The following is a 27885-nucleotide window of genomic DNA, read 5'->3' as shown; positions in this document are numbered from 1 at the left end:
CTGAGCTGCAGGACTGCCCAGGCCTGCCTCAGTGGCTGTCCTGAGACCTGCCTGCCTGCTGCTGCCCACTCAGATGGGACGAAGGATCCAGCCAGTCCCAGGAGGAACCACCAGCCCTCAAGAAGGCTGCACCTGGCCTCACAGGATGGCTCAGTGGTTGAGCATTGACTTATGAACCAGGAGATGGTTCGATTCCTGATCAGGGCACATGCCCAGGTTGCAGGTTCGATCCTCGTGTGGGGTGTGCAGGAGGCAGCCGAAACCGGCAGTCGGACATGCCCGGGGGATGTAGTAGTGCACCAAGCGGCAGGCGGCCAGGGAGGAACCGGAGCCCAGGCCAGGCGCCACACCACTTCCGCTCATCCCGGCCCCGCTGCGCCTGCCGCCTCGGCTCAGTAGTGCTGCCGCGGTGGCGGGAAAGGCTGGCACCACCACAGCTGCACTCGCCAGCCATGAGCTCAGCATCTGGCGCCTGTCGATCAGCTGAACGGTGCTTCTGCTGTGGGAGCGCACTGACCACGGGGGGGCAGTTCCTGTGTTGAGCGTCTGCCCCCTGGTGGTCAGTGTGCATCATAGTGACCAGCCAACCAGTCGTTCGGTCATTCGGTCGCTTCGGCTTTTATATAGATAGAAAGTTCACTAAACATCAAAACAGCACACACAAAGTGTGGATGTGTACCTACTGGCTTGAAAGTTTCTTCCCAATACCAGATGAGAAAGGTTACAAAGCAATGCACGGAGTACAATCCCATGCTTGTGCAAATCAGGTACATGCACAGAAGTAGGATCTACACGAACATTCGTTTATTTAAAAATATTTATTGAGATGTACTATGTGCCAACACGATTTATTTGGAAGACATCTCTACAAGGTACTACCTCATGCAGAGCCCAGCACATGCACTGCCACCCCAGGTCCTGCACGGCTCTGTGCAACCCCACGTTCTGCATGGCGAGTGGATGAACTGAGGGCAGTAAGGACACCAGTAACACATGATGCACGAACAGTCACTTCACAGGAGAACAAGGTTGACACGCGTCCTATGAGTGTGGAACTAGACCTAGCTTAGGAGCACTGTGCCCCAGCCTGTCCGCAGGTGGGCACTGTGGACAGCACTGTGGACACCTGGAAACACAGCTACCTCTAGAGGACAGACACGGGCCGTGACTGGCGGGGCAGCCCGAGGTTTGTCGTGGGGCCACAGAGAAGGGTGTGACCGCCTGCAAGACAGAGTGAGCGTCCGCAGGTTTCACAAGAAGGAGTGTTCGCATCGGGTGTGAGCTCCTCGCTCTGCTTTCCTCCAACAAGCTCACACTGCTTCCCAAAGAGAACTTCAACTGTCATCTCCAGATCGGAAAGACTTTTTCTCCAACCTGAAAAAGACAAAGAAAACAAGTCAATCAAATAGCTAATCATTAAAGTTTGATTAACACGCAGTATTTCCTAGTAATAATTTAATATTGGACAAGAGAATGGCATTCAGGTGCAGAATTTTTTTAAATGACAAACTTTTTAACATAAAGTTACCGAAAAGCAAAGCACAAAACAGGAATCAAAAATAATGAGAGTCCTTGCCGAAACCGGTTTGGCTCAGTGGGTAGAGCGTCAGCCTGCAGAGTGAAAGGTCCCAGGTTCAATTCCGGTCAAGGGCATGTACCTGGGTTGCGGGCACATCCCCAGTAGGAGATGTGCAGGAGGCAGCTGATCAATGTTTCTCTCTCATCGATGTTTCTAACTCTCTCTCTCCCTTCCTCTGTAAAAAATCAATAAAATATATTTTAAAAAATAAAAAATAATGAGAGTCCTAGTGGGTTTCACTCAGTAGATAGAGCGTTGGCCTGTGGATTGAAGGATCCCGGGTTCGATTCCAGTCAAGGGCACATGCCTGGGTTGTAGGCTCCATCCCCAGTAGAGGGCTTGCAGGAGGCAGCTGATCAATGATTCTCTCTCATCATTGATTTTTTTTTCTCTCTCTCCTTCTCCCTTCCTCTCTGAAATCAATAAAAATATATTTTTTAAAAATAAACAATGGGAAACCATGTGATGATTTTCTTTTCCCTCCTACATTAAGCCCAGGTCTGAAGAAGAGAATCCATTTCTCAATGGCCTCTGAAGCATAAGGCCCGCCAACTGCACTGTTTCACTTGTGGGAACAATGGCTCTTCGGTCCTCAAACTTCCACCTGGTCAGACCATGTCCCTCACACCACACAGCTGCACACCCAGCGTCTGTGGGCACCAAGTGTGTGCCAGGCTGCACGATGGCTCAGCCCTTCTCTCCACCCATGGCTCCCGGACACAGAGGGGCGGCCCCAGCCAGTCTGGGTCTCTTCTCACTGACTAGCTGTGTCACAGAACAAACCACTTACCTTCCTGCACCTCCGTTTCCTGTTCTGGAAATAACAGCATCCACTGCCCATCATGAGAATGAGAAAATGATGCGGACAAGGCGTGGCCGTGGTGTCTGGCCAGGGCAGGGAGTGTCCGCCACGGTGGTCACCGCCGGCCCATCCCCCACCCAGCACTACAACATACGCCTTTACAGCTGAATAGCTTACTCTCTGCGCCGTGGGGTCCTGTCTGGAGGTGACGGACCAGCTCAGAGCGACGGACATGTGCCTCCTCCACACTGGGTTTCTCTGCAGCACAATCGAGCCTGTGAGCACATCCCCTGCGTGGACGGGGACGGGCTCGTCCATCATAAACAGCACCTGCTTCCAGTGGGTGGTGCTGCAAGACATGGGGGTGGCATTACTGGAGCCCTCCCTGGGCCCGACTCGTAGGGTTACTGCAGGGCAGACACAGCCCAGCGAGGACATGGCTGCTGGACACTGCTCAGATCCCGGGAGTGGGGAGGGCGGCTCACCCTGGTGGCCCCAGGTACATGGCCAGACACGGGATCCCCGTATGGTGCCTGTTCCCCAGCCCCTCAAAGGGTCAACCCGGCCTCCATATCCCGGCACAGCCAGTGTCCACCCCAAGTCACCCAGCTCTTTCTCTGAGCCACTGATGCCCGCGGTTCTAGTTTCCGCAGTTAAGAAGAAATACACACTGAGGAAACTGTCCAAAACACGCCATTTCTGTGAAAGTTAGACTGCTGCGTACAACACACTGTGACATCTGGGGGGAACAGTAACACTCTGGGACCCTTTAAGTTCTGCAGGCTCATCCCCTGACATGCCCTCTCCCCGGCATCCAATGTGGCCCCAGATCATGCCCAGCTGAGGCGATGCTCGGGCCACCTCCCTCGGCCACCATGGGCCTCTCTTTCCTGGCCCTTCAACGAGCTTGAGTCCTCTGGCTGTGCCATGCCCACCGCCACCCTGTCCCTGCTACCGCCTGCGTGTAGACAACCCACCGCAGACTCAGGTGGAGCCGGGCCCAGGCACACAGCGCTCACCGCTGGCTCCTCGGTGAGCCTCGCATCCGTGCCGGGTCCCGGGGAGGACTGGCTGCAGTCCCAGCCCTGCAACCTCCACAGGGCATTCTGGGCAAGCAGCTCCTGGCCTCACTCGCCGGGGTCCTTCAGGCCTCAACAGCATAACCACTCCCCTCCCTCGGCCTTGCTCACTCCTAGCTGAGCCCTGTGCCTGAGGGCGTGTCCGGGCAGTTACTGAAAGCCCCCACGAAGGCAGCATTTCCACGGGCTGCCAGGTCAGCACCATGAGCAGACGTCGGCCCCCGGTGTGGGCACAAGTGTGCGGCCACAACACGCTGTGTCTCAGGAAACACCTGCCTTCGGCAACAAAGTCTGAGTAAACACCCCTAGAACGCTGCTAACTATGAAAAGCTGTAGCAGCCCGGCTGCGGTGGCTCAGCGGTTGAGCGTCGACCTATGAACCAGGAGGTCACGGTTCACTTCCCAGTCAGGGCTCATGCCCAAGTTGTGGGCCCCATCTCCAGTGTGGGGTGTGCAGGAGGCAGCCCATCACTGATTCTCTCTCATCATTGATGTTTCTATCTCTCCCCACCGCCTTCCTCTCTGAAATCAATAAAAATATACTTAAAAAAGAAAAGCTGTAGCAGCGTTTAGGGCAACTGAGAAGACAACGCCTGCTCAACCCCGAGCCCGGCTCTGTTCATCCAGGGGGCCCAGGAGCAGCCTGAGGAAGCCAAGTGCAGGGACGAGTAGGGGCACAAGACCCCAACTCACCTCCACCCAGCCTGGGCCCCGGCGCCCACCCACTGCACACCTGGCTCCACAGCGCAGCTACCAGCCCAGGGGTCAGCTGGTCTAGAGAGATTTTAAGTCAACGTTCACTATTACTAGATCTTTAAATTCATGACTCGGTCGTGCTTTTTGTCAGGCCACTAACTTAAAGGCAAACCCTTACGCTCCACGGGCACCCGTGCGCCAGCGGGAGGAGCAGACACTCACGGATGGAATGGTCCCGTGCTCAGCACCAGCTGTGGCTCCTCCTCCTCCAGGTTCTGAAAGCGGACACTGAACCAGGCCGTAAATCCATGCAGAGTGCCGGCTTTCTTGATATCAAAGCACAGCTCGCCTTTCATTGTCTGTGATCAGCCAAACAAAAAGAAAGCTGACATGGGTTCATAGGCCCATGACACAGGCTACCTCAGCTCTCTCTGAGCGAGACTTGGCAACCTCTCCCTCCGCTTGGGCACATTTCACAGATCCCACCACACTGCCGGTACCACCCATCTCAGCAACTATGAAACAAACCTGTCACTTGCTAGTTTAACTGGACACGTCAAAAAACCATTCCCTAATATCCTCCTAGGGAAAGTAGATACTAAAACTTGCATTGTGAATTCAAATGAGCAGATAATCAGAAAAGGGTTCAAGCAATCTGGGCATCATTTGCCTAACTTTCTGCCCCAAAATTCGTGAATACCTTCTCTTCTCAGTTCTTTGCATAGAAAGTTCAAGGCTGGGTCTCTACAATTGTAGCTGAAACGAACAAAACCTCAAAATTTCAGTTTGCATACTGATTTACCATCTAACTCCCAGTTGGGGTTTGGTGAGGGATGGTTGGTTGTGTTCAAACACTGTCTCCCCCAAAGGGATGGTCCTGAACCTACATACGCCCTTATGACAAGAGAAGGTAAGTAAAAGAAAGAACTAATTTTGTCAAGGATAGCTAAAAACACTTAGAAAAAAATTGTTGTTAAAATTCCATCATGAGCCAAGCCAGAGTGGCTCAGTGGTTGAGTGTTGACCTATGAACCAGGAGATCACAGTTCGATTCCTGGTCAGGCCACATGTCTGGATTGTGGGCTCAATCCCCAGTGTGAAGCATGCAGGAGGCAACCAATCAATGATTCCTTCTCATCATTGATGTTTCTATCTCTCTCCCTCTCTCTCCCTTCCTCTCTGAAATCAATTTAAAAAAATATTTTTTAAAATTCCATCATGAAATTGGATATAATTTATTTGAATCTGAAGATGCTAATATTAAACTTAAATCTTTAAAAATAATGGAAGATGTTAAAGAGGTTAACTAGAAAGAAAATAATGTAAACATACAAAAGAAAATCAGAATAGACCATAAGAAAAAAAGACTATGGGAAAATCAATAGGAAAAGCGTATATATCTGTTTATTTCTATAACAAGTTTCCCACGTGTGTACACCGATTGCACAGCCTCACCTCCAGTTCAGCGATCTGCACCGTTCTCATGTCCAGCTGTAATATAGTGCACGGCTCAGAGAGACAGTCTTCTGGTTTCAAAATGTGGTTATATTTGGGCTTCGAAAAAAACTCCTTAATTGCTAACGATCTGGGAAAAAGGTCAGAGCAATTACTCAAAGCCATCACCAACAGCTCAGGTTCGGACACACGTGACAACAGGACATGCCTTTTCTCGTCTGTATTAGCAGGAACTCTACACCACTGTCTGCAGCCCTGAAAGCCCAACTCTGGGCCCCTCCTCACCCCCCAACCTTCCCCACAGGCCAGACAGCCTGAGTGCAGCAGTGGGTCCCTCCCCTCGACCCTCCCCACAGGCCAGACAGCCTGAGTGCAGCAGTGGGTCCCTCCCCTCGACCCTCCCCACAGGCCAGACAGCCTGAGTGCAGTAGTGGGTCCCTCCCCTCGACCCTCCCTATAGGCCAGGCAGCCTGAGTGCAGCAGTGGGTCCCTCCCCTCGACCCTCCCCACAGGCCAGACAGCCTGAGTGCAGCAGTGGGTCCCTCCCCCTGACCATCTGCACAGAAACAAGCAGCCAGAGTGCAGCAATGGGCACTTCCCTTTTGCCCTCTTCACAAGGTCTGAACACATAGAAAGCAACCTTCACCATATACCCAGGATACACAGGGTACAGTGTGTGGGGGGTTTTTTTTAGAATCTATCCTATATAATGAAAGGTTAATATGCAAATTGACCAAACAGCAGAACGACCAGTTGCTATGACACGCACTGACCACCAGGGGGCAGATGTTCAACACAGAAGCTGCCCCTAGGTGGTCAGTGTGCTTCCACAGGGGGAGCACTGCTCAGCCAGAAGCTGGGCTCACGGCTGGGGAGCGCATCGAGCCTCTCCCGCCTCTGTGGCAGTGCTAAGGACCCCTTGGGGGATATCCAACTGCCTGCTTAGGCCCACTCCCCTGAGGGCCTAAGACAGCGGTGGACAACCCCCAAGAGGTCCCAGACTGTGAGAGGGCGCAGGCCAGGCTGAGGAACCCTGCCCCCCCATGCACAAATGTCATGCACCGGGCCTCTAGTGTTATTATAAAATACCTTTCATGGATCTTCTATTATACAGCAAATAAAAAATATATTCCTGTTCTAGGTTATTCCTTAATAAATGCAGTGAATCAGCAGGACTGAAGGCACCCTCTTGGGCCTGACTCTCAGGAGACACCACTGGACCTCCTGCAAGGCCCTTTGCATGTCCTTCCCTAACATTCCATTTCACAGGCTGAACCCTGTGTTTGCCAGTAAGTAATCAGTTATTTACCACAGAAATGTTTCAAAAATTAAGGACAGCAGTAACTTCTGAAATAGCAAATAAAGGTAAGCATTTTAATAAAGATTCCACTATATGTACATATTTTAATAGTTTTCTCAGATGATAAAAACAAGTATGCACTTATAAGGATTAAAAATATATGGCATATTAACACAAAACTCTCAAATCCACACGGAATTAGGTTTTAATGTGTGGTGTGAGAGAAGGGACAATCACCTGTCCCGGGATAACTGGCTGCCTGCCCTCACGCCCACCTCTTCCATAGTCTACGGCTCTGTGCAGCTTCCTGTCCTATTCTGCTCCTCTGTCTTTTCTGGGCGCAGGATCAAACTGCTTTAACGACCCTATCATAGACGTTAATACCTGGCAGCATAAGAACCTCCTCACTGCTCTTTTCATAACCTGCCCAGCCCTTCCTAGATGAACTACAGAACAACTCTGTCAGACCTTGCCCCTCCATTCCCTTTGGGGTCAGGGTTGAGGATGCAATGATTCAGTGTTAACTAAGAAAGATTTCATTCGTATGCATTACTATTGTCAACCCCAGCAAGAATATACCTGCTAAGAGCTCCTTGTGGCTACTTGGGCTCAAATACAGAACCAAAGTCTAGCAGTCATTGCTTACAGGGGCCCCCCATGCATCGTGCAGGGACAAGTAACAGCCTCCAGCACTGCGCTCCTGGGACCGAAACTCAACCAAAGGGCTGAAGACGGCCCCATTCAACGAGAGCTGTGCAACTCTATTCTCATTTGTGTCTTTACTGGCCAATTAGAACTCATGGAGCTGACCACTCAGAACAGTGCTATTTGGACCAATCAAACTACAAATCTGGATTCCTCATTTACATGAAAATAGACCAATAAGGATGGGGGGCAGAAACCTCTCTCTATATAAGCCAGCCTCCCCTCTGTCTCAGTGGATCGCTATGGCTGTTTCCCTGGCTGGCAAACTGAGCTGCAACAGGAGCTGTGTTCCCAGACAAGCTGTTTCACTGGATCAAGTCTCTCCTGTATGGCACCCCAAGTTGGGGACTCCTGTTGGCAGTGAATTGGCAGCAGTGACCTTCAGTTGAGACTTATTTTTCTTCAATTTTTTAATAAAAAACAAAAGGCCCAGAGGCCCCTGTCTTGCCATCTACTCCCCATCTGCATGTCTAGCAGGCATCCAGGCTCGCCTGGCCCTTGCTACAAGAATGGAAGTTTCTTGCAGCTTCTGACAAAGGGCCCTCGCCTAACTCCCAGGGCTTAATTACCCTGGCACTCTCAGAAGCAGCAGCCAGCTTGTTGCCATCCTTCCCCAGGAGGCAGCATGGCAATGTGAAGGCCTTACCAGGAAATCAAACCTGAAGCTCAACTGTGCAAGTGTGTCATATGTTAAAAACCAGGAAATCAAATGTTCTGATCCTCATTTAAAAGTTATAGCTCTTTGTGGGAACATGTATATGTGTTTTAATGGCCCACACATTTATAAAGGCCTCGTCTGTAAACATTACATTATTTTCCCCATTATATTTGGGACCTTAGATTGCAGAAGACAGTGCAATTCCCATCACAGCTGTTATCAGTTTAAAGGCATTAAAGGCAACATGCAAAATTCGTAGGCACATGAGTAAATTTAGACAGTTTTGTGGCAAGTTCTGTAACAGAGTACATTATTCTGCCTAGAAACGCCTGCAGCTCACACTGCGGGGGGCCCACGTGTGCCTGCGGGTGCCTGGGCCCCGGACACTCACTTGAGAGCGCTGAGGTTGAACTCATAGGCGTTGTCCCAGAAGAGAACCTTGCTGCGGTAGTCTTTGTCGGCGCTGCAGGGCACGAGGTGCAGGGCGGCAGTGGTCGGCCAGATGATCCCCCCCTCCTTCAGCCATGCATCCCGGGCGTACAGGATGGACTCAATCATGAACTCAAACTGCACGGGAGGGAGAGACACATCAGGATGGACTCAATCATGAACTCAAACTGCACGGGAGGGAGAGACACATGGGAGACATGGTGACTGAGGCCAGTGTCTGCACATCCGGACGGTCTGGGATCTTTACCAGTTTAACCCTCAAGAGTATTGCCAGCCAACAGGCCTCGGAGGATTTCTTACACCCACACATCAATGTTCACCCCCTATTGCAGCTCGGGTTGAGGTCACATCATTTTGAGTTAGAATTCAGAACTGGGCGTGGCGAATGGTCAGACTAAACCTTCACTCTCGTCCCACCTCGGTCCGTCACTCAGTAGTTACCACGACATGCTTACCCCATCTCGCCTGGACCTGAAGCTTGGTCGTTACCGCATGTGATTTTACAAACAAAACTGGAATCCTATAGCAATTATCTTTTAGTGCTTTTTTTAAAACCAACAAACTATCACTAACTTTTCTCTAAGAATCTATCAAGAATCTTCCTAAAGCCTAATTTTCAATGGCCACAGAGTATTCTCTTATATAGTAGACTGCCGCAGTTACTAGTATTTGTACTTTTCCCAATTTTCTTCCATTTTAAATGGTGTCATATACATTTTTTAGCATGGTAATCTTAGAATACCACTTAAATATTTTCAATGCCTTGTTTTCCTTCAAAAAGGAATATCAATCTATACCGCCAGTAAGAGTCTGAGAGTTTCCCCAAAATCTCAATGACACTGGCTATCATTAGATATTAGGTGATTTCTCAGCCAATTTGATATCTCAAAAATATTTAAGTTACCTCTTTGATTACTAGTGACATTAATCAACATTCATATGTCTGATCTTGTGCTTTTTCATGCCCCCTGGCCACCTGCCTGGAGTTATTTATCTTATACTTTTCTTACTGCCTAGTGGAACTCTTTATGAAACAAGGATATTAGCCCTTTGTCTTATAAGCTGCAATTCTTCAGTTTCACTTACCTTTTAATAATCTATAGGTTGGTTATTATAAAGGACACATCTCTGGTCAAACACTTTATTCTATAGTTTTTTTATGGGCTTTGCTTTTAGAAAGACTTTCCTATCCTAACATCAGATAAAATTTTGAACAATTGTTTTATGTTCACTTAAAAAATGCTTAACTCTGTAACCCATCTGGGATTTATTTTAACCTACGGTAGGAAGAAGGACCTAACCATTTTCTGCAAAATAATCCATTGTTTCAGCAGCATCTTCAGACAATTACACATCCTTGCCTCAGTGACTGAAACCCCCCTTATTATAAACTAAATGCATTTATATTTGGGTTTGATTCTGAATTTCTTTGTCCCATGATCTCTCTGTCTCATCACTGTAATCACAACAGAGTAGGAAGATGGGCGGGAGAGGCTGGGGACCTGAAGTCTGAGGAGCTCTGAGAACAGGCCAGGAACCCGAAGAGGATGCCAGGAGGGCAAGAAGCGCAGGAGAGGGGCAGCTGCAGAGAATAGCGGGTTCTGCCTAAGGACATGGGGACATTACAGGTGGGTGAAACTGTGACAGCCCCCAAATTCACAACCTCTCTGTATCAGCGTCACCAACCCTGGGCCAGGCCGAGACCCCACAGGGACCCTTCCTGATAGGATGTCCCCAGGCACCTGCACAAAGCAGCCAGGCCTCCCAGGGCTCTCCACGTGCTCCAGGGTCCTGTCCTGAGCTTGGTGCCACCCAGTTTGTACTCACTCCTGCGCTCAGTCAGGGTCCATGCCCTCTCTCTCCTACCCCCCAAATCCACACCGCCTCCCTGGAATCCACACTCCCTTCCCCAAACCCAGTCAGAGGCCCCACCTGGAATCCACACTCCCTCCCTGAAACCCACACCTGCACCTGCACCTAGAATGGAGCTGCCAACCCCACAAGTCCCCTGCTGGGCCCCACCAACCACCCCTTCCCTCTGCCCACACCCCCCAGCAGCAAGTCTCAGGACCCCATCTGGCCTCCTCTGTCTGAGAGACTACAAACCTGTCAGTGGCTCCAGAGGACAGGGAGCTCACCAGGTCCTGCGCCCTCCCCCACCCCCCCGGCCAGTGGGCCCCTGCCAATACCCCCAGAACACCCCTCCTAGCCTTCCCCTTCTCTGGCCCCTTCCCCTGCAACCTCCCATGGACCCCAACTGCCCTCCCCGACTCTGACACCCCCAGCACCCCTCCCTCAACCCCTAGACCCTGAAGACCTCACCAGCACTGCAGTCCCACTGAGGAATCCCATAGATGACTGATCTCTACTTCACCCCTTAAAAGTCCTGGACCACAGCTAGCAGCCTAACACATGCACAGAGCACCTAAACCCAGCTTCCACCCCGACCCACCACTGGATCACAGGGACACTGAATCCAGGCCACTGCCCCTGCCAGAGGCTGCTCCATCCCTCCTCTCCCCTCCCCCCTACTCCTCTTCCCTCTCCCCCTCATCCTCCTCTCTCTCTCCCCTCCTCCTCCTCATGTCTCCCACATTGTCCCACCTCCAGTAGCAGAGCTGGATGCTGGCAGCAGGCATCCCCTAACTGCACTGGGCATGTGGGAGCATCTCCACCACAGGCCGGCTCCCTATGTCCCCATGGCCGGGAGGGACTCAATAAACACTAACTGGTGTTTGGGGAGCAGAGGCCAATGTCCACTTTATGGGTTATCAGTGTAGTGAGTCCCTTGCCCCCCATGTATAATCTTAGGAATCCACAGATGTTATAATAAGACAAATTATATCATGGATGTTGAGTCTATTTACTTTATCTTCAGACATCATTTCAACAGGGCTAAAGGCCCAATGGCATTGGCTGGCTTTTCCCCCAATCTTTACAAGCTATAAGAACTAGTAGCAACACTTATTTAAACGGATCTCTCGCTGGAAACATCAGCCACATTCCCCTCACGGTCACCCGGATGTTATTTCTCTGGATTTTTACAGATGCTAAATTTCAGATTGGGGTGTTTCACTATAATGTCTTAAATCCTGAGCCAGAAGAGGGCTGGGCAGAGGGTCCAGGGAGAGGGAGACACGAAGGCCCAGCTCCCAAGTTCAGGGTCTGTGAGCACATAACGCACTGTGCAGGGGAGTGGGTATATAACCAGAAAACTGTCCACTCCCACCTGGGAGACTCAGGGAGCACCAGGCCGGGTCTCACTGCCGCTAAGCAGGGGGCTGCTGGGAAAAGAGACAATGACGCTGCTTGCATCAAAAATCAGCCTTGTGCCGAAACCGGTTTGGCTCAGTGGATAGAGCGTCGGCCTGCGGACTGAAAGGTCCCAGGTTCGATTCCGGTCAAGGGCATGTGCCTGGGTTGCGGGCATATCCCCAGTAGGAGATGTGCAGGAGGCAGCTGATCGATGTTTCTCGCTCATCGATGTTTCTAACTTTCTATCTCTCTCCCTTCCTCTCTGTAAAAAATCAATAAAATATATTTTTAAAAAAAAAATCAGCCTTGTACATTAAACACTGGATATTCCCAGGTTCCCAAAGAGAACAGAGTTTATGTAAATCACTCATGAAAGAAAGAATACCAGATTCTTATAAAGGCATTTTTTTTAATCAGTTAAAAATAAGACACTAGGCCAACGTTCATATAAAAAAAATCCATTACATCTGACTTTAGAGAAAACGTCAAAATTAATCATGATTTGTGAAGAAGATTCCAGAGACCAGCCCAGCCACTGCCCCGCCCTTACCAGCAGGCAGGTCCCCATCCACTCGGACACCAGCACGTCCACCTTCTCCGGCAGCACCACGTCCTCCACCTTCTGCTGGAACACGGTGATGATGTCGGCGAAGCCATTCTGCATGACCAGCTGCCCCGTGTGCTGGGCCATCTCGCTGGCCTCCACCGCGTACACCTGCATGGGGCAGAAGCACCTCAGTGCACGTGCTGGCACTGCTCAGCCTGTCACCGCCTCGGCTGAGTCAGAGCCTGCATCGGAGAATCGGGCAAACCGCAGGGACAGCAGGAAGGCAGTGTGCCGACGGCGGAAGGGCCAGTGTGCTGCCTGTACAGATGGAGCCCTGGGGAGGGAGCTGCATCTTACTCTAACCCAGTGATTCCCAAAGTGGGCGCTACCGCCCCCTGGTGGGCGCTGCAGCGATCCAGGGGGTGGTGATGGCCACAGGTGCCTTTAACTTTTTTTGTATTACCTTTCTATTCTGAGTTCAATAAATAGTTTCATAATTTCAAACTTCAATGTTTCTAATTTACACCTTTCTTTACTATATTTTACGAAAAAGGTAGAAACATTAATACATATATCTTTCTGTTTAATTGCTATTAAAATTTAAAAAAAATTAATTTCCAGGGGGGGCTGAGTAATAGTTTTTCTGGAAAGGGGGCAGTAGGCCAAATAAGTTTGGGAACCACTGCTCTAACCCCACCTTCTGCCTAACAGACCTGGGGCCGCAGGTGAACAGAAGCCTCTGCACCCACACAGGGCCGCCTGCCCCAAGGCCCCCTGGGTAAGGCCAGAACCCAGCTCCTGTTCACGCAGCAGCAATCCCTAACCGACGCAGGAGGTTCTCAGCTCTCATCTGAGGACAGCCCGACTTTCAGGATACCAGTGGCTTCTGACATCATTTCAATCCAGGTTCTCCATGGAGGGTCCTGAGCACCATGTCCTGGTTCCAACAGGATCTGAACTCAGGTGGTCCCTGCACTGCAGCCTCACCTGTACACTAGGACTTACACCTGCCTGTGCAAGGGGCTGCAACTCTGCACAGCCCAGGCATGCTTTAAAGAAAGAGTGAGGCCTGTCCTGTCCCTGCCAAGTAGTCACTGCTCAGGGTAGGGACGACACTTGGACAGTGACCTATACATGTGGGATGCATGTGTTTCTATATTCAAGGGAAATAAATATTTTAAAAAGCTACACACCATATGCAGCTCACCGGGACATTTCCTACCTGTCCTATCACACTCTGCTGTTTGTGGCTCATTAACCAGTGTCATGCCCTCTGACCGGCTTAGCCTGCAAGGATATGCTGCCAACTTTGTCGACACGATGCCTGGTACACGAAGGACATGTCACCGAGACTCGTTCCTACTCACTGCTCTGGGCTGTGCATAATGTGCACAGAAGAGGCTGATGATCCCGGTCCCACAGCCGACATCCAGAATCACTTTGTCTTTGAGGGACGCCCTGTTCTGCAGGATCACGTGGTGATATTTAGTTGTTCGTGGCTGGTCTGTCAACATCTCCAGGTGAAGTTTCTACAGGAAAAGCACAGTGCGAGTCATTGCCTATAATTAGAGCTGCACCGAGCTGTGGTTTACGGTGGAACATGGGGGTCTAAGTTAACCCTCTCAACCCCACATGTAAACACACGAGCAGTCAAAAGACTAAAATAGCCAACAGATAAAGAGTAAACAGTGAAGGAATAAGCTGGAAGTTTCTGGACACCTTCAGCCTCAGTGAGGTGCCTGCAGCTTCTCCTTGCACCGCCCAGTGAGCCAGGTGAGCGAAGAAGCAGACGTGGACCCCTAGCAGGCAGAGCAGGCGTCACCCTCCTGATCACGGTTCCCACCGGAGACAAAAGGAACTGCCACATTCCCGACCAGATACAACTTGGCTGAGTACCCACCAAGAAAGGGCGTGGACAAGCCATCGGGAGAGATCCTAGAGGAGAAACACGGCCCCACCCCAGAATCCTCTTCACACAGGACCCAAAAGTCACTCTCACACATAAATCTGTCCCTCATTTGCTTGAAGGGAGTAGAAACTGTAGCTTTGGAGGGAGGTGACAACCCTACTGATCCTTGGGGGTTCAGCTCAAGGCTCTCAGGCATGTACAGAGGAAATAAAACATCTGAAACTCAAGGACACACCCCCTGGGAACTGGGCCAATGCCCAGGAAGGTAGAGGAAGACTCCTCCAGATGGATCATGAAGCCAGATGTCAGTCAGAGCCCTGACTGCTGGAGAGGCTGCACTCACAGCCCCATCCCCGTGCACGAATTTCGTGCACCAGGTCTCTAGTAAATATATAAAAATCTTTTTTTTTAGAACTTTTGTGATGCCATATTTTACAATGAAATAGTTAAGTCACCTGGAATTTACTTGTAAAGAATAAGGAAAAATTTCGACTTGATTTCCCCATAAATATCCATCTGTTCCTGTATCAGTTATTGAACCTCCTTTTCTGTTGATGTAGAAATGCACATTTATCTGTTAAATTTCTAGGATCTTTCTGGAATCTGTTGTTTCACTGAGCTGCAGAAAACCCAGCCTACCAACAGCATCGCTTAGAGGAGACACACAGCCAGGCCACCCAGACTGTTAGGACAAACAGGAGGTCTAAACGGGCCTTCACAAGCCCACCTCGGCTCCTCACAAAACAAAGGGACGGACATAGGGAGATGATAGAGTGGAGTCAAGACCCAGCTATCCTGCCAGCAGCTATCACCTCAAGAGAAAGTCAGAGCTAGGATGCGAGGGTGTGCTGGTGCCAGGGGAAGGAAACTGGGGTAGCAGCATTAATATCAAAAAAAATACATCCAGAGCAAAGAATGTTCCCAGGGACAAAGAGGATCCATTCATAACACAGGATCCACTTCAGCAAGAGGATATAATTCTAAATACTTTTGTACCTAAAAACAGAGCTTCAAAATACACAAAGCATAAACCAACAGAATGTAACAAGAAATAGACAAATTCACAGTGATGGTCAGACCCTTCTCTCAGTGATTGATAGAAATGGACACAAAATCAGTAAGGACATAGACTTGAACAACACTATCAAACAACTTAGCCAAACTGATATTTACAGAATGCTTCACTCATCCGTCTACAACAATAATACATAAAAAATATCTAGGAACAGGTTTAACAAGAAAGGTACACAATCTTGCATTATCAAAACCTTAAAACTCTGAGAGACATAAAACAAGGCTTAAGAAATGGGGAGAGTCAGCATAAAACAAAGTTGTCACTTCTCCTTAAATTAATGTACACTTTCATGCAATACCAATTAAAATGCCAAATAATTTGGCATGGGGAGGAGAGGACACAACAAATGATAACAAAATTTGTTTCTAAAAAATAAACAGCCAAAGCTAGCCATGACAATGCTAAAAAATAAAAGCTACTCAAGGCCTAGCTCTCCCAAAGTTAAAAAGCTACAATAATGAAAAGCATCTAGAACTACAGAAGAAATAAACAGGTCAATGAGACAACAGATTCCAGAAAGATCCTAGAAATTTAACATGATAAATGTGCATTTCTACATCAACAGAAAAGGAGGTTCAATAACTGATACAGGAACAGCTGGATATTTATGGGGAAATCAAGTCAAAATTTTTCCTTATTCTTTACAAGTAAATTCAAGGTGACTTAACTATTTCATGGTAAAAAATGGAATCACAAAAGTTCTAAGAGAAAGATTTTAATATATTTACTAGAGACCTGGTGCACGAAATTCGTGCACGGGTCGGGTCTCAAGGTCTGGCTGGCGATCAGGGCCTTCCTTCTGGCTGCCAGCTGCCAGCCAAGGCCTTCCTTCATTCCACGCCACCCCCTGGTGGTCAGCACATGTCATAGTGAGCGATCGAACTCCTGGTCTCCCAGTTGAACTCCCAAAGGGACACTTTGCATATAAGCCTTTTATATATATAGATTATATATATATATAATATTTATAATCATGCAGTGAAGAAGGTCTTTAAAACTCACAAAGAAAAGAAAGACAAATTAGACTACATAAAGATAAAAAGTTTCATGGGGGAAAAGAGTGGCAAGAGATAAGTATAATACATAAATACAGGCTAAACTGTTTATGGAACATTTAAATCAACAGAAATCAAAAGAGAAATGGGAAAATTGTATGAAAGTTTTCCCAAAAAAGAATACAAAAGGCCAATCCTATATAATAAAAGCCTAATATGCAAATCAATTGAACGGCAGAACGACCAGTTGCTATGACACACACTGACCACCAGGGGGCAGACGCTCAACGCAGGAGCTGCCCCCAGCCCGCAGGCCCCAGGTTCCCCCCGCCCTGATCGCCCTGCTGGTTGCCCTGCAGAGGGAGGTGACTTGTGGCAGCGGGTGGCACCGGGCTGGCCAAGGCGGGTGCCAGCAGGAACCCCCCAATCGCCCCGCCAATGGCCCAACAGATCAGCCCTGATCACCAGCCAGGCCTAGGGACCCTACCCATGCTCAAATTTCATGCACCAGGCCTCTAGTAAAATATAAAAGCTGATCATTCTCACTTTTAAAAATGAAAATCAAAAGCATGATACCATATTTCACCTCTAAAATAAAAAATTGTTTCCCTGGAGGGGTCAAGGGGGCGGAGGGAACATATGCAATACTTTCAACAATACAGGTTTTTTAAAAAATTGCTTCCCCTTATTTGTCGTAGCAACATCTTTACCGATACAGCTCCTAGGGCAATGGAAACTAAGGAGAAAATAAACAAATGGGACTATATCAAAATAAAAAGCTTCTGCACAGCAAAAGAAACCATCAACAAAACAACAAGAAAGCCCACTGCATGGGAGAACATATTTGCCAATGTTATCTCTGATAAGGGTTTAATCTCCAACATTTACAGGGAACTCATACAACTTAACAAAAGGAAGATAAACAATCCAATCAAAAAATGGGCAAAGGACCTAAATAGACACTTTTCAAAAGAGGACATTCAGAAGGCCAAGAGACATGAAAACATGCTCAAAGTCACTCATCATCCGAGAGATGCAAATCAAAACAACAATGAGGTACCATCTCACACCTGTCAGAATGGCTATCATCAATAAATCAACAAACGACAAGTATCTGGTGAGGATGTGGAGAAAAAGGAACCCTCTTGCACTGCTGGTGGGCATGCAGACTGGTGCAGCCTCTGTGGAAAACAGTATGGCGTTTTCTCAAAAAATTAAAAATGGAACTTCTATTTAACCCAGTAATACCACTTCTAGGAATATATCCCAAGAAAACAGAAACACCAGAAAGGATATACTAGTATGCGCCCTATGTTCATAGCAGTACAATTTACAATAGCTAAGATTTGGAAACAGCCTAAGTGCCCATCAGCAGATGAGTGGCTTAGAAAACTGTGGTACATCTACCCAACGGAATACTACGCTGGTATAGAAAAAAAGGAATTCTTACCATTTCCAACAACATGGATGGAACTAGAGAGCATTATGCTAAGCGAAATAAGCCCGTCAGAGAAAGATAAATATCACATGATCTCACTCATTTGTGGAATATAATAAACAACATAACTTGATGAACAAAAATAGAATCAATGTCATAGAAGCACTGAACAGACTGTCCAACCTATGAGGGAAGGCAGGGAATGAGGGGGTAAGAGATCAACCAAAGGACTTGTATACATGCATATGAGCAAAACCAATGGACACAGATAGTAGGGGGCGGTGAGGGCATGTGCTGGGGGGTAGGAGCAGTCGGGGAGAGGTCAAAGGGGGGAAAAGGAGACTTATGTAATACTTTAAACAATAAAGAATTTAAATTTTAAATTTTAAAAAATTGCTTCCCTTTGATGCTGTGTGGTAGTGAAATAAGTATCCACACACCACTGGTGGGTGTACAATCAGTAAATCTTTTGGGAAGGCGAATTGGCAAAATCCACCAAAGTAAAAAACATACACACACCCTATGAATTTACCCAATGGAAATTCTAGCAAAGTTTAGCAGTATTCGTGTAGGAGGACGTCCATCACAGCTCTGCTTGTCATGATAAAAAGCCATTAACTAAGCACAGTCTACCAACATGGTCTTTTTATAAGCAACACAATGCTCTGTAGCTGATATAAAGAACAGACCTTCAAAATAACATAGCTACGTGAAAAGAGCAAAGTGAAAAGTGTGTGTGGAATATTCCTTTTCTATATGTTTAAAAAACTAAAACTGATGTAGCTTAGGCCTGGAGGAAGCATGGGCACTGCAGCTGAGAGGAATCGCAAGGTGCAGCGGCCTCTCTAGGGTGCGGGTGAGGACCCAGACTCTGGATTTCATTGTGTCTTTCGTAAGAGACTGAACGCTCTAACCGTGCAGTCATGCGCAGGATCCCTTCTGAGAAATGCATCGTTGGGCAATTTTGTTGTGTGCACATCACAGAGTGCACCAACCCAAACCGAGATGGCACAGCCCCCTGCACACCTAGGCCACATGGTACACCACCATCACATACGTGGCCCGTCATTGACGGAAACATTATTATGTGCCACATCACTGTACATATGTCAACAGTTCTTCATTGAATTTAGCATTGTTTATTGTGAAATATGACATACCTACAAAACGTTTATCAAATTCAGTTACAGAGCAACCAACACCAGAACACTGCTAGCACCCCAAACGCTCCCATCCCAGCCTTGCTGATCAGAGACCCCATGACCCACAGCACCCTTCAGGTCCTCAGAGCAACCAGGTCCCTGATCTCCTTCAGAGTTTTGCTATTACGTATACTCATCATAAACAATACCTTTTAACTTTACATAATTGAATCAAACATTAACTGTTCTTTGATGTCTTCCTTCTTTCACTCCACATTAGGTTTTTAACAATCGATCTGCAAGTATCAGTTTTGATCTAGTTTTAAAATATAAATGGGGTTGTCTGGACCATAGGATTATGGGTCTTTATCCATATTGAAAAAAAAATAGACTAACACGTTAGTTATTTAGAGGTATTATTATTATTGTTGCTATCCCCAGTATATCTTTTTTCTATTTTCTTTTTAAAGTAAAATTGATAACTTTTTTAAAATACTGAGAAAGTTCATAATCTCATTGCTCAGATAATATCCCTAAACCAGGAGTCAACTAACACTACAGTCCATGGGCCAATCCAGCCCACCACCTGCTTGTGTATGGCCTGCAAGCTATGGATGGCTTTTACATTTTTAAATGATTTTTTAAAATCAAAACAAGAATATGACACATAAAAATTATATGAAATTCTTGCCGAAACCGGTTTGGCTCAGTGGATAGAGCGTCGGCTTGCGGACTGAAAGGTCCCAGGTTCGATTCCGGTCAAGGGCATGTACCTGGGTTGCGGACACATCCCCAGTAGGGAGTGTGCAGGAGGCAGCTGATCGATGTTTCTCTCTCATCGATGTTTCTAACTCTCTATCTCTCTCCCTTCCTCTCTGTAAAAAATCAATAAAATTTATTTTTTTTTAAAAAATTATATAAAATTCTAATTTCCGTGTCATAAAGTTTTCTTGAAATACAGCCATGCTCGCTTCTTTATGTTCGGGGGCTGCTTTCACACTACGATAGCAGAGCTGAGTAGCCTGGGATCAAGGGTGTGGCCTAACAAGCCCTGCTCTCACTGAGGTGAGTGGAAGCCCAGAAATTATTCTGACAAGTTAGAGCGCGGCCAGCTGAACAGGCGATGGGAAAGCAATACCAGGGTTCCGTAGCTGCCGAAGTACTCCTCATCCTGCCAGGTGTCCTCGGGGTCACCCTCCTCCAGGTCCTTCCCAAGGTGGTTCGCTGGAATGTACCCACAGTAACCGGCGCGCTCGCCCCACCACCAGTCAGCAGTCGTTTGTCTCAGGATGAGAATTTTCTCTCCTCTCAGAAAACTGAGCTGGAAACACAAATGCAGAAGGGAAAATTCAAGAGAAACTTGTAGCTGTCATTTCAACTGTGACTTTGTAATAAATCGCCTATCACTGGGACCCAAATCCCAGCATTTCAAAAAGAAGTCGATAGGTAATTATACCAAGTGACAACTTACGGAAATGGAGGCAGGATTTAGAGATTTCTGTGGCTAATCTATCTACATGAAAGAAAAGCACAGCTTAATTGGTATTTTTTAAAAGAAAGATTAAACATTTTCAAAGGGCTTAGGACAGAAATTCTCAACAGCCTCTCCACTGTTACTCAGCTATGGGATAGCCGATGATGTGACTGGAGGCTTCGGCTAGGAAATTCCTGTTACAAAGTAAAGAAAGCCCTATTCAAGTAGGTGTTTTTACTTTATAACCTTACTTTTCAGTAACAAGGATAGGTTCTTAATCACGGCTGCCAAGCAGAACCTGGAGCAGGTACCTCCTCCCCCATTCCTCACAGAGGTGTCTTTCACATCAGGCTTGGGGTCACAACTCGTTAGGCTGGGAAGGAAGGATCGACCACTCACAGGCCTCATGTGGCTCTAAGCATCTGAACACTTCTTTCACTTTAGCATGACTTTCTGAAAAACTGCCTCTGTCATTTCACTAATTCCAAGCATGCTGGAATCCACAGAACATGGACCTGATGCACGCGCTACCTGTGTCTCATCGGTGGCAGAATAGTCCGCGATGGCCACGAACTCCTCGGGGTGCACACCCTCTGGGAGGTGCTGTTCACAGTGTTCCACAGGTTCTTCTCTCCCCTGCTCAAAGCCAAGGAGAGAACAAGGAAATTATTACGGGCTTCTCTTTCTTTTCTTTTTTTTTGGGGGGGGGGGCGGCCGCGGGGGGGGGGAGCTCTGGGTTATTAGGATGGTTTTATGAAGGTTCAACTGACCCAAGTTTTTATCAAACAATTGGGTGATCCTCACTAGCAGAATTGAGGGGTGTCACCTGCACTCCACCTTCACCTCTTATCTCTAGTACAAAATGATGTGCAACCTCAGTAGAACATCAAAGAGAGAAACAAGAAAGAGGCACTTTTAGTGTCTATGAAGCCTGACCACCTGAACGTGATGCCCAGCCCCAGGAGAAAGAAGTCCCGTCTCTGCCTGTCGCACTGAGGGGACCGCACGGGGCTTGAACACAGCGCTGGACGGGCCTCATGGGCCTCGCTGAAGGCCTAGGGAAGGAGCTGGTGACCTGGCACCAGGTGTGTCACCTCACTGGACAGCACTGCCACTGACACATGCGCTCAGGACCCAGAGGAGGGCCTTACACCTCAGGGACCTGCATGCTGCCCAGCTCCACTTTGCAGCACCAGGGGCTGGCCTGGAAGACGGCGCCAAAGGTGGCAGAACCTCCAACTGCTGTCCAGCTCACTGCAGCAACTCCGTCCCAATACGTACATTTTTAACAAATTTTCCTACACATAAATGTAACTCCCATGAATTTCCTGTGACTCTTTTGAAAGCACAAGAGTTCACAGTGGAAGATTCAAACCATCTGTAATCTCCATCGCTGGTTAGAGATAGAAACAGTTAACACATTTATATCCTTCCAGGCTTTTTATCTAAAGTGTACCTTTAAACACATGCATACAGGGTGTTTATTGGGATCATACAATTCTGTCTTGTGACATGTTTTCCACTTATTAAATTCTGAATATTTTCCTTCATTATTAAATACACTTCTAAACACATTTCAATATCAGACAGTATTCCATTCTATGGATTTTTAAAACTTATTTATCCAATCTTCTAGTTTTGAACATTTAGACTTTTTTCACCTTTTTACTATTTTGATAGTATAAAGAAACAATATAATTTATTGTGGGATTTATAACATATATAGAAGTAAAATTGTTACAGTAGCACAAAAAATGGGGACTGGTAAACGGAACCAATTTGGAGGATTCTTACATTGTGAAGTGGTCCCAAAAAAGGCTGGTCTAGGTTAAAGATTCATAGTGCAATTTCTTGAGTAACCACTAAAATAATATTTAAATGATACAGCTTAAAAGCTAATGGAAGAGATAAGAAAGAATTACAGAAAAAAAAAATGTTACTAATCCACAAGAAGGCAAAAATGGAGAAAGGTACAAAGAAAAAATGCAACGTAAAAAAATAAAAAAAAATACAGCAAGATGGTAGACTTAATCATACCAGTCATTACGTTAAATTTTAATGGACTCAATACTCCAAGTAAAGGGCAGAAGTTATCTGACAGAAGAAGAAAGACACCACTATAGGAGAAACACTTTAAATATGAGGAATTAGATAATATATAAGTATATATTTGCATGTGTGTCATGGAAACACTAACCATAAGAAAGCTGGTATAGCAATATTAATATAAGACAAAATAAATACAAGGCAGAAAGTATTAAAAGGTAAAAAGAGACAGATATCATAAAAATAAAAGGACCAATTAATCTAGAAAACAAAAACTAATCCAAATGAATGCACCAAATAACAGATTCAAAATATATAAAGCAAAAAGTCATAGATCCCAAAGTAAACAAACAAAAAAACAGACAAATCTATCATAGCAAAGATTTCTAAAGCTCATCTCTCTCAGCAACTGATAGAACAAGTGAACAACAACAAAATCAGAAAGGACATAGAGATTTGAATAATACTAATAACCCATTTGTCTTTAATGACATTTGTAGAACACTACACCCAACAATTGCAGAATATGTATTCTTTGCAAGTGCACATGGAACATTAGCCAAAAGGCCTGTATGAGTAGGCCACAAAGCAGGCGTGAATAAATTTCAAAACAATGGAAATTTACAAAGTATGTTATATTTTCTGACAACATATAATCAAACCAAAATTAAATAAAAGATAAATAAAACTTCATAAGTGTTTGGAAATAAAACAGTATGTTTCTAAAAAGCCCAGCAATTTTCTAATTTCCATTGTGATATGTTAGAAAGTATTTTAATGGAACAATAATGGAAATACAACATATTTAAATGAGTGAGGGGCAGCTAAAGCAAAGATTAAAAGTCACAGCTTTAAAACATACATTAAAGAAGAAAGGTTTAAAATCAGTGATCCTAGTTTCCATCTCAAGATGTTATAAAAGGAAAAAATTAAACTCAAGTAGAATAGACTAAAGGAAATAAAAAGCTAAAATCAATGAACAGATGAACAAAGAGAAAGTCAACAAACACAAACTGATTCTTTGAAAAGATAAAATTGATAAAACCCTAAAAAGATTGATCAAGGAAAAAAAAAGAGATAAAACACAAATTGTGTATATTAGGCATCTGTTCTGTAATGGAGGGTGCTATTATATTACTAGGATGAATATTATGAAATAAATTTCAATGTTAACTTAAATGACAATATTTCAGTAAGTCAAATCATGACTCACAAGTAATCAGAAAACTAAAATAACAAGATACCATTTCTAACCCATCAGACTGACCAAAATTTAAAAGTCTGATGCTCTCAAGTGCTAGCACGCACTGTGGACTACTGGCAGACCACTGATCATTACCTAGTAAAACTGAAAACATGCAATCCCTTCCACCCTGCAATGCCATTATTAGAGCACATGTGCACAAGGAGACAGGTAGAAGGATGTTCACTGCAACACTTTTTGAAATAGAAAAGAACAGGAAAAACAAGTGTCCAGCAAAAGGGAAATAAATAAAATAGGATGCATACCTGTGGGAAGCCACCCATTATCTTCACTAGCAGAGAGGTGTGGACTAGGAGCCCAGAACACTGGTGAACCTTGGGCCCTGGCAAAGGTCAGAGCTATGCACCGGGCACCGACCGTTTAGTCACAGTGGAGACAATGGTAACTGAAGCAACTTCCCGACCAGATAGTCATGTAAATCCCTACTGATAAGATAGTCTGACTGTTACTGGAAATTGCCTGCCTAAGGGCTATAGGTGTATCCCACACTGAATAAAAGGATGGCAAGGCCTGAGCACAAGAAAAGTCCTTTCCCTTGCATCGGGCTTCCCACCTGGCCCCCAATATTTCCAAATTATTATTTATCTCAGCTCTGTCATTTGCACATGGCCCTTCTCCAGATCCCAAACCCTGAACCACGCAGGACGTGGATTCACACGTACCTACTACACACAGACCTATATACATATTTATGAATGTGATACATTCTTATAAGGAATACACTACAGGAGCATCCTAAAGGATTGAACTAGCTGTGTACACACATTAAGAACAAATCCCCCAAAGCAACATTAGTGGGGAAAGCAAGCTTCAAGGTGACACAGACTATGTCACCATTTAGGTAAATTCTAGAGATGCCAAGGTAAGTTATAAAAAGCATAAAGCTGGTGCAGAAGCACGATATCCAATTCATAATTCTTAGTAGTGTTTGCCTCTGAAGGCAAAGGAAGATTGGGCCTGGGGTTGGGAAACAAGCTTTATCTGTGGTTTTGTTTTATGTGCTGTGTGTGTGTGTGTGTGTGTGTATTCTAAAGCAAACATGACAAAATGTTAACAAATTTTGACTTCTGAGCAATATGTACTTGATGTTTGCAATCTTATTCTATAAATGCTCAAATATTTTTTTATATTTCTCAAAAGAAAAATGAGACAACCAAGGAATTAAAACATTTTATGATTGCCCGCGGTGTGGCTCGGTGGTTGAGTGTGGATCCATGAACCAGAAGGTCCCGGTTCGATTCCCTGCAAGGGCATATTGCCAGGGTTGCAGGCTCGATCCCCAGAAGGGGGTGTGCAGGAGGCACCTAATCAATGATTCTCTCTCATCATTGATGTTTCTATCTCTCTCTCCCTCTCCCTTCCTCTCTCTGAAATCAATAAAAATATTTTTTAAATATTTTATGATTAATTTTAAGAAATGAAATGACCCAACTATAAATAAAATTCCTATATATAAAAACCCAAGCCCTGACCAGGCAGCTCAGTTGGTTAGACTGTCGTCCTGATACACCAAGGTTGTAGGTTCCATCCCCAATAAGGGAACATACAAGCAACCATGAATGCATAAATAGGTGGAACAACAAACTGATGTTTCTCTCTCTCTCTCTCTCTCTCTCTCTCTCTCTGTCTCTCCTCCCTCCTTCTCTCTCTCTCTCAAAATCAATAAAAATCTTTTTTTTAACCTTAATGAAATTACAACAACCATTAGAATGCAAGGGAGAAAAAGTTAATCTTGACATCACAAACCTGAAATTAATTTCTTTATAAACATTATTTATTAGAGAAATCATTTGGTGTTTAATTTTGCATAATCAATATTCCTTAAAATTTAAGGTGACTTTTTTACTGCTAACTTGAATGAAATTATGTGTGTCCCAGGCAAAAAGCAGTATGAGTACACAAATCTTTTCTAATGTATCTGACCTGTTTTAACATACTATGGCCTGAGACTTTATTAACAACTAAGAAAATGTGCTTGCTTCACCAGCACAGGTACCAAAAATGGAACCCTGGGTTCTTGGGAAATGTTTACAGAGCCCAATTCAGAATGTCAACTGTAACCCTTACAGACATTGCATTTCCTGCATTTAAGCGCACCATAGTTGGTGGCCACCTTCCTAAATCCAAGGAAAGCCCTATCACTCCGGGCTGATCTCAGCTCTCTGTAATGTTCCCAGTGTTTAAGTACAGGTTCTTACAGACCAGAACTGAAATTACCTGAGATTCACTTCCGGGGCAGTCACCTGATGTTGCCATAGTTCTTTTAGGATCTGCCGCATAGCTGCCACTTTTAATGTTTCATTTTCCTCTCCATTTCTACTTTAAAACAGAGGGAATGAGACAATGATTTGTTACATTGCACAATAATGGAGTTCACCTCCCTTCTAAGGTCCATGAAAAGGTCCTCTACCGCGTGGAAATAAAACGTGTTATGTGTAAAGAATGAAACAGAAGTAAAATTTACAAACGCAATTCGTTACAAAAACAACTGAAAATTTATGAACTTCAAAGAAGTGTGTGTTTTCTTCGCCAGTCTGCAAGGTGTTCATCGTATCCACTGGCCAAACGCAGCCTGTCAGTTTCTGTCCCATCACTGGGTTGAACGAACACATAGCGCTGTAAATTGGAATCTTTTCTTGGAATGCTGTTGGCTTTCATTCCAATTAAACTTCCCTACCTGCGGCTTCCGAGTATTCCCACTCACAGGAACCAAGGTCTGCATCTTCCGAAGGCTTTTCCTTCTCGTTCTCAATTCTTATGTTTCCAGCGCCAGTGTAGTCCATATTAGACACTGAGGCTGTTTTTTTCAATTCTGTTTAAAATCCGTGCCTCACTTATCAATCAAGACCTAATAATTATTTTGTGACGTTTATCATTACAAATACTAATATACATACGTTACATTTTCATTGGAAAACACTGCACTGGGACCAGGGTGGGTCAGGGCTGGGCGGGGCCGAGTTGAAGGGGCGGGGCCGGGGGCGGGGCCGGGGCGGGGCCTGAGCCGGGCGGGTGGGAAGACGGCCCTGAGGACCAAGGCTGGGGCGGGGCGGGTGAAGGCCAGTCCTGCAAAGGGACGCAGGCTCCGTGCGCTGTGGGATGAGTGGCCCAGGATCGTGAGGGGCAGGTGGCCAACGAGGGGAGGCGTGAGAAGAGGGGGGAGTGAAGGGAGGAGGCGGGGCATAGTTGCCGCCGATGGAGGAGTAAGCGGCAAGAAAGTATGACGTCGGCTCACAGCGGGGGGCGGGGGAGGAGGTGAAGGGGGCGCGGAGCCCAGGGAAGTGGGCGTGCCACCGCGAGAGGCGTGGCTCGAGAAAAGGGCGTGGCGGAGGGGGCGGGGCCCGGGAGGGGGCGGGGCGCTGAGCTGGCAATCGGCCCACTCAGCGCGAAGCCCTGAGGTGGGGAAGGAGCCGGGTGGTCTCGAGATGGGGCGGAGGCCCCCGTCCGCTGGCTACGCACCCGCCAAGCGAAGACCTCTCACTTGGCGTGTCCTGCCGACGCGCGGTCCAGCGCCCCGAGCTGCCCACGGAAGACCTACCTCAGCCGTTTCTCCGCTGAGTTCGGTGTCCACACCGCTAGCTCTGAGGAGCGGATGGTGCCTGGCAGGAGCGCGAGCCGGAGCCACCGCCCTCAGCCCGCGCAGGCGCGATGCGCGCAAGCCGTCAGCGGAGAAGGCCCGCCCCGCGGATGCGCATTCCCTACGCGCCCCTCGGACCCGAGAAGCGGGGCCACGATCCGCGGCCTGCGCAGGCGCGGTGCTGTCGGGCGCGGCGTGACATGTCCGGCTCCGGGCGGGAGCCCCACGCAGGCGCACTTGGCGTGTCGTGACTCCCGCGGTCGCGCCAACCCGGGCGCGGCGCCCCAGCCGTGAGGTCCGGCCTCGTGTCTGCGCGGACCCGAGGCGCGGGGGCTGCCCGCCCGGTCGGGAGACGGGGAGCGGGGCCTGCGGGCCCGGCTGGCCGGGGATGGAGACCCGTTTCCGAGGACGGAGATGACAGTCGCGCCTGGACCCAGGA

The 27885-nt window shown here is 46.9% G+C and overlaps 1 protein-coding gene across 2 annotated transcripts; it reads right to left on the bottom strand.

Annotated features, from left to right (window-relative positions):
- Positions 1 to 799: 799 nt before the first annotated feature.
- On the bottom strand, positions 800 to 27885 carry PRMT2 (protein arginine methyltransferase 2). Of its 2 annotated transcripts, XM_059686774.1 has the most exons (11): positions 27404 to 27645; positions 26087 to 26185; positions 21091 to 21195; positions 20224 to 20406; positions 13894 to 14055; positions 12530 to 12694; positions 8666 to 8841; positions 5612 to 5741; positions 4379 to 4515; positions 2559 to 2730; positions 800 to 1374 (listed from the first exon to the last, which is right to left on the bottom strand). In XM_059686774.1, the coding sequence occupies exons 2-11, from the start codon at positions 26123 to 26125 to the stop codon at positions 1342 to 1344; spliced, it is 1302 nt and encodes a 433-aa protein (XP_059542757.1). In that variant the 5' UTR covers positions 26126 to 26185; positions 27404 to 27645; the 3' UTR covers positions 800 to 1341. The 2 variants fall into 2 exon arrangements, 1 of the variants encoding a protein (XP_059542757.1); XR_009451781.1 differs by lacking the exons at positions 800 to 1374; positions 2559 to 2730; positions 8666 to 8841 and having other exon boundaries at positions 27404 to 27885.

The sequence above is a fragment of the Myotis daubentonii genome, chromosome 3 (assembly GCF_963259705.1).
Source record: "Myotis daubentonii chromosome 3, mMyoDau2.1, whole genome shotgun sequence".
In the NCBI taxonomy this organism is placed as follows: Eukaryota; Metazoa; Chordata; class Mammalia; order Chiroptera; family Vespertilionidae; genus Myotis; species Myotis daubentonii.
Note: the sequence above shows the minus strand (reverse complement) of the source record. Positions and strands in the feature narration are given on the sequence as shown.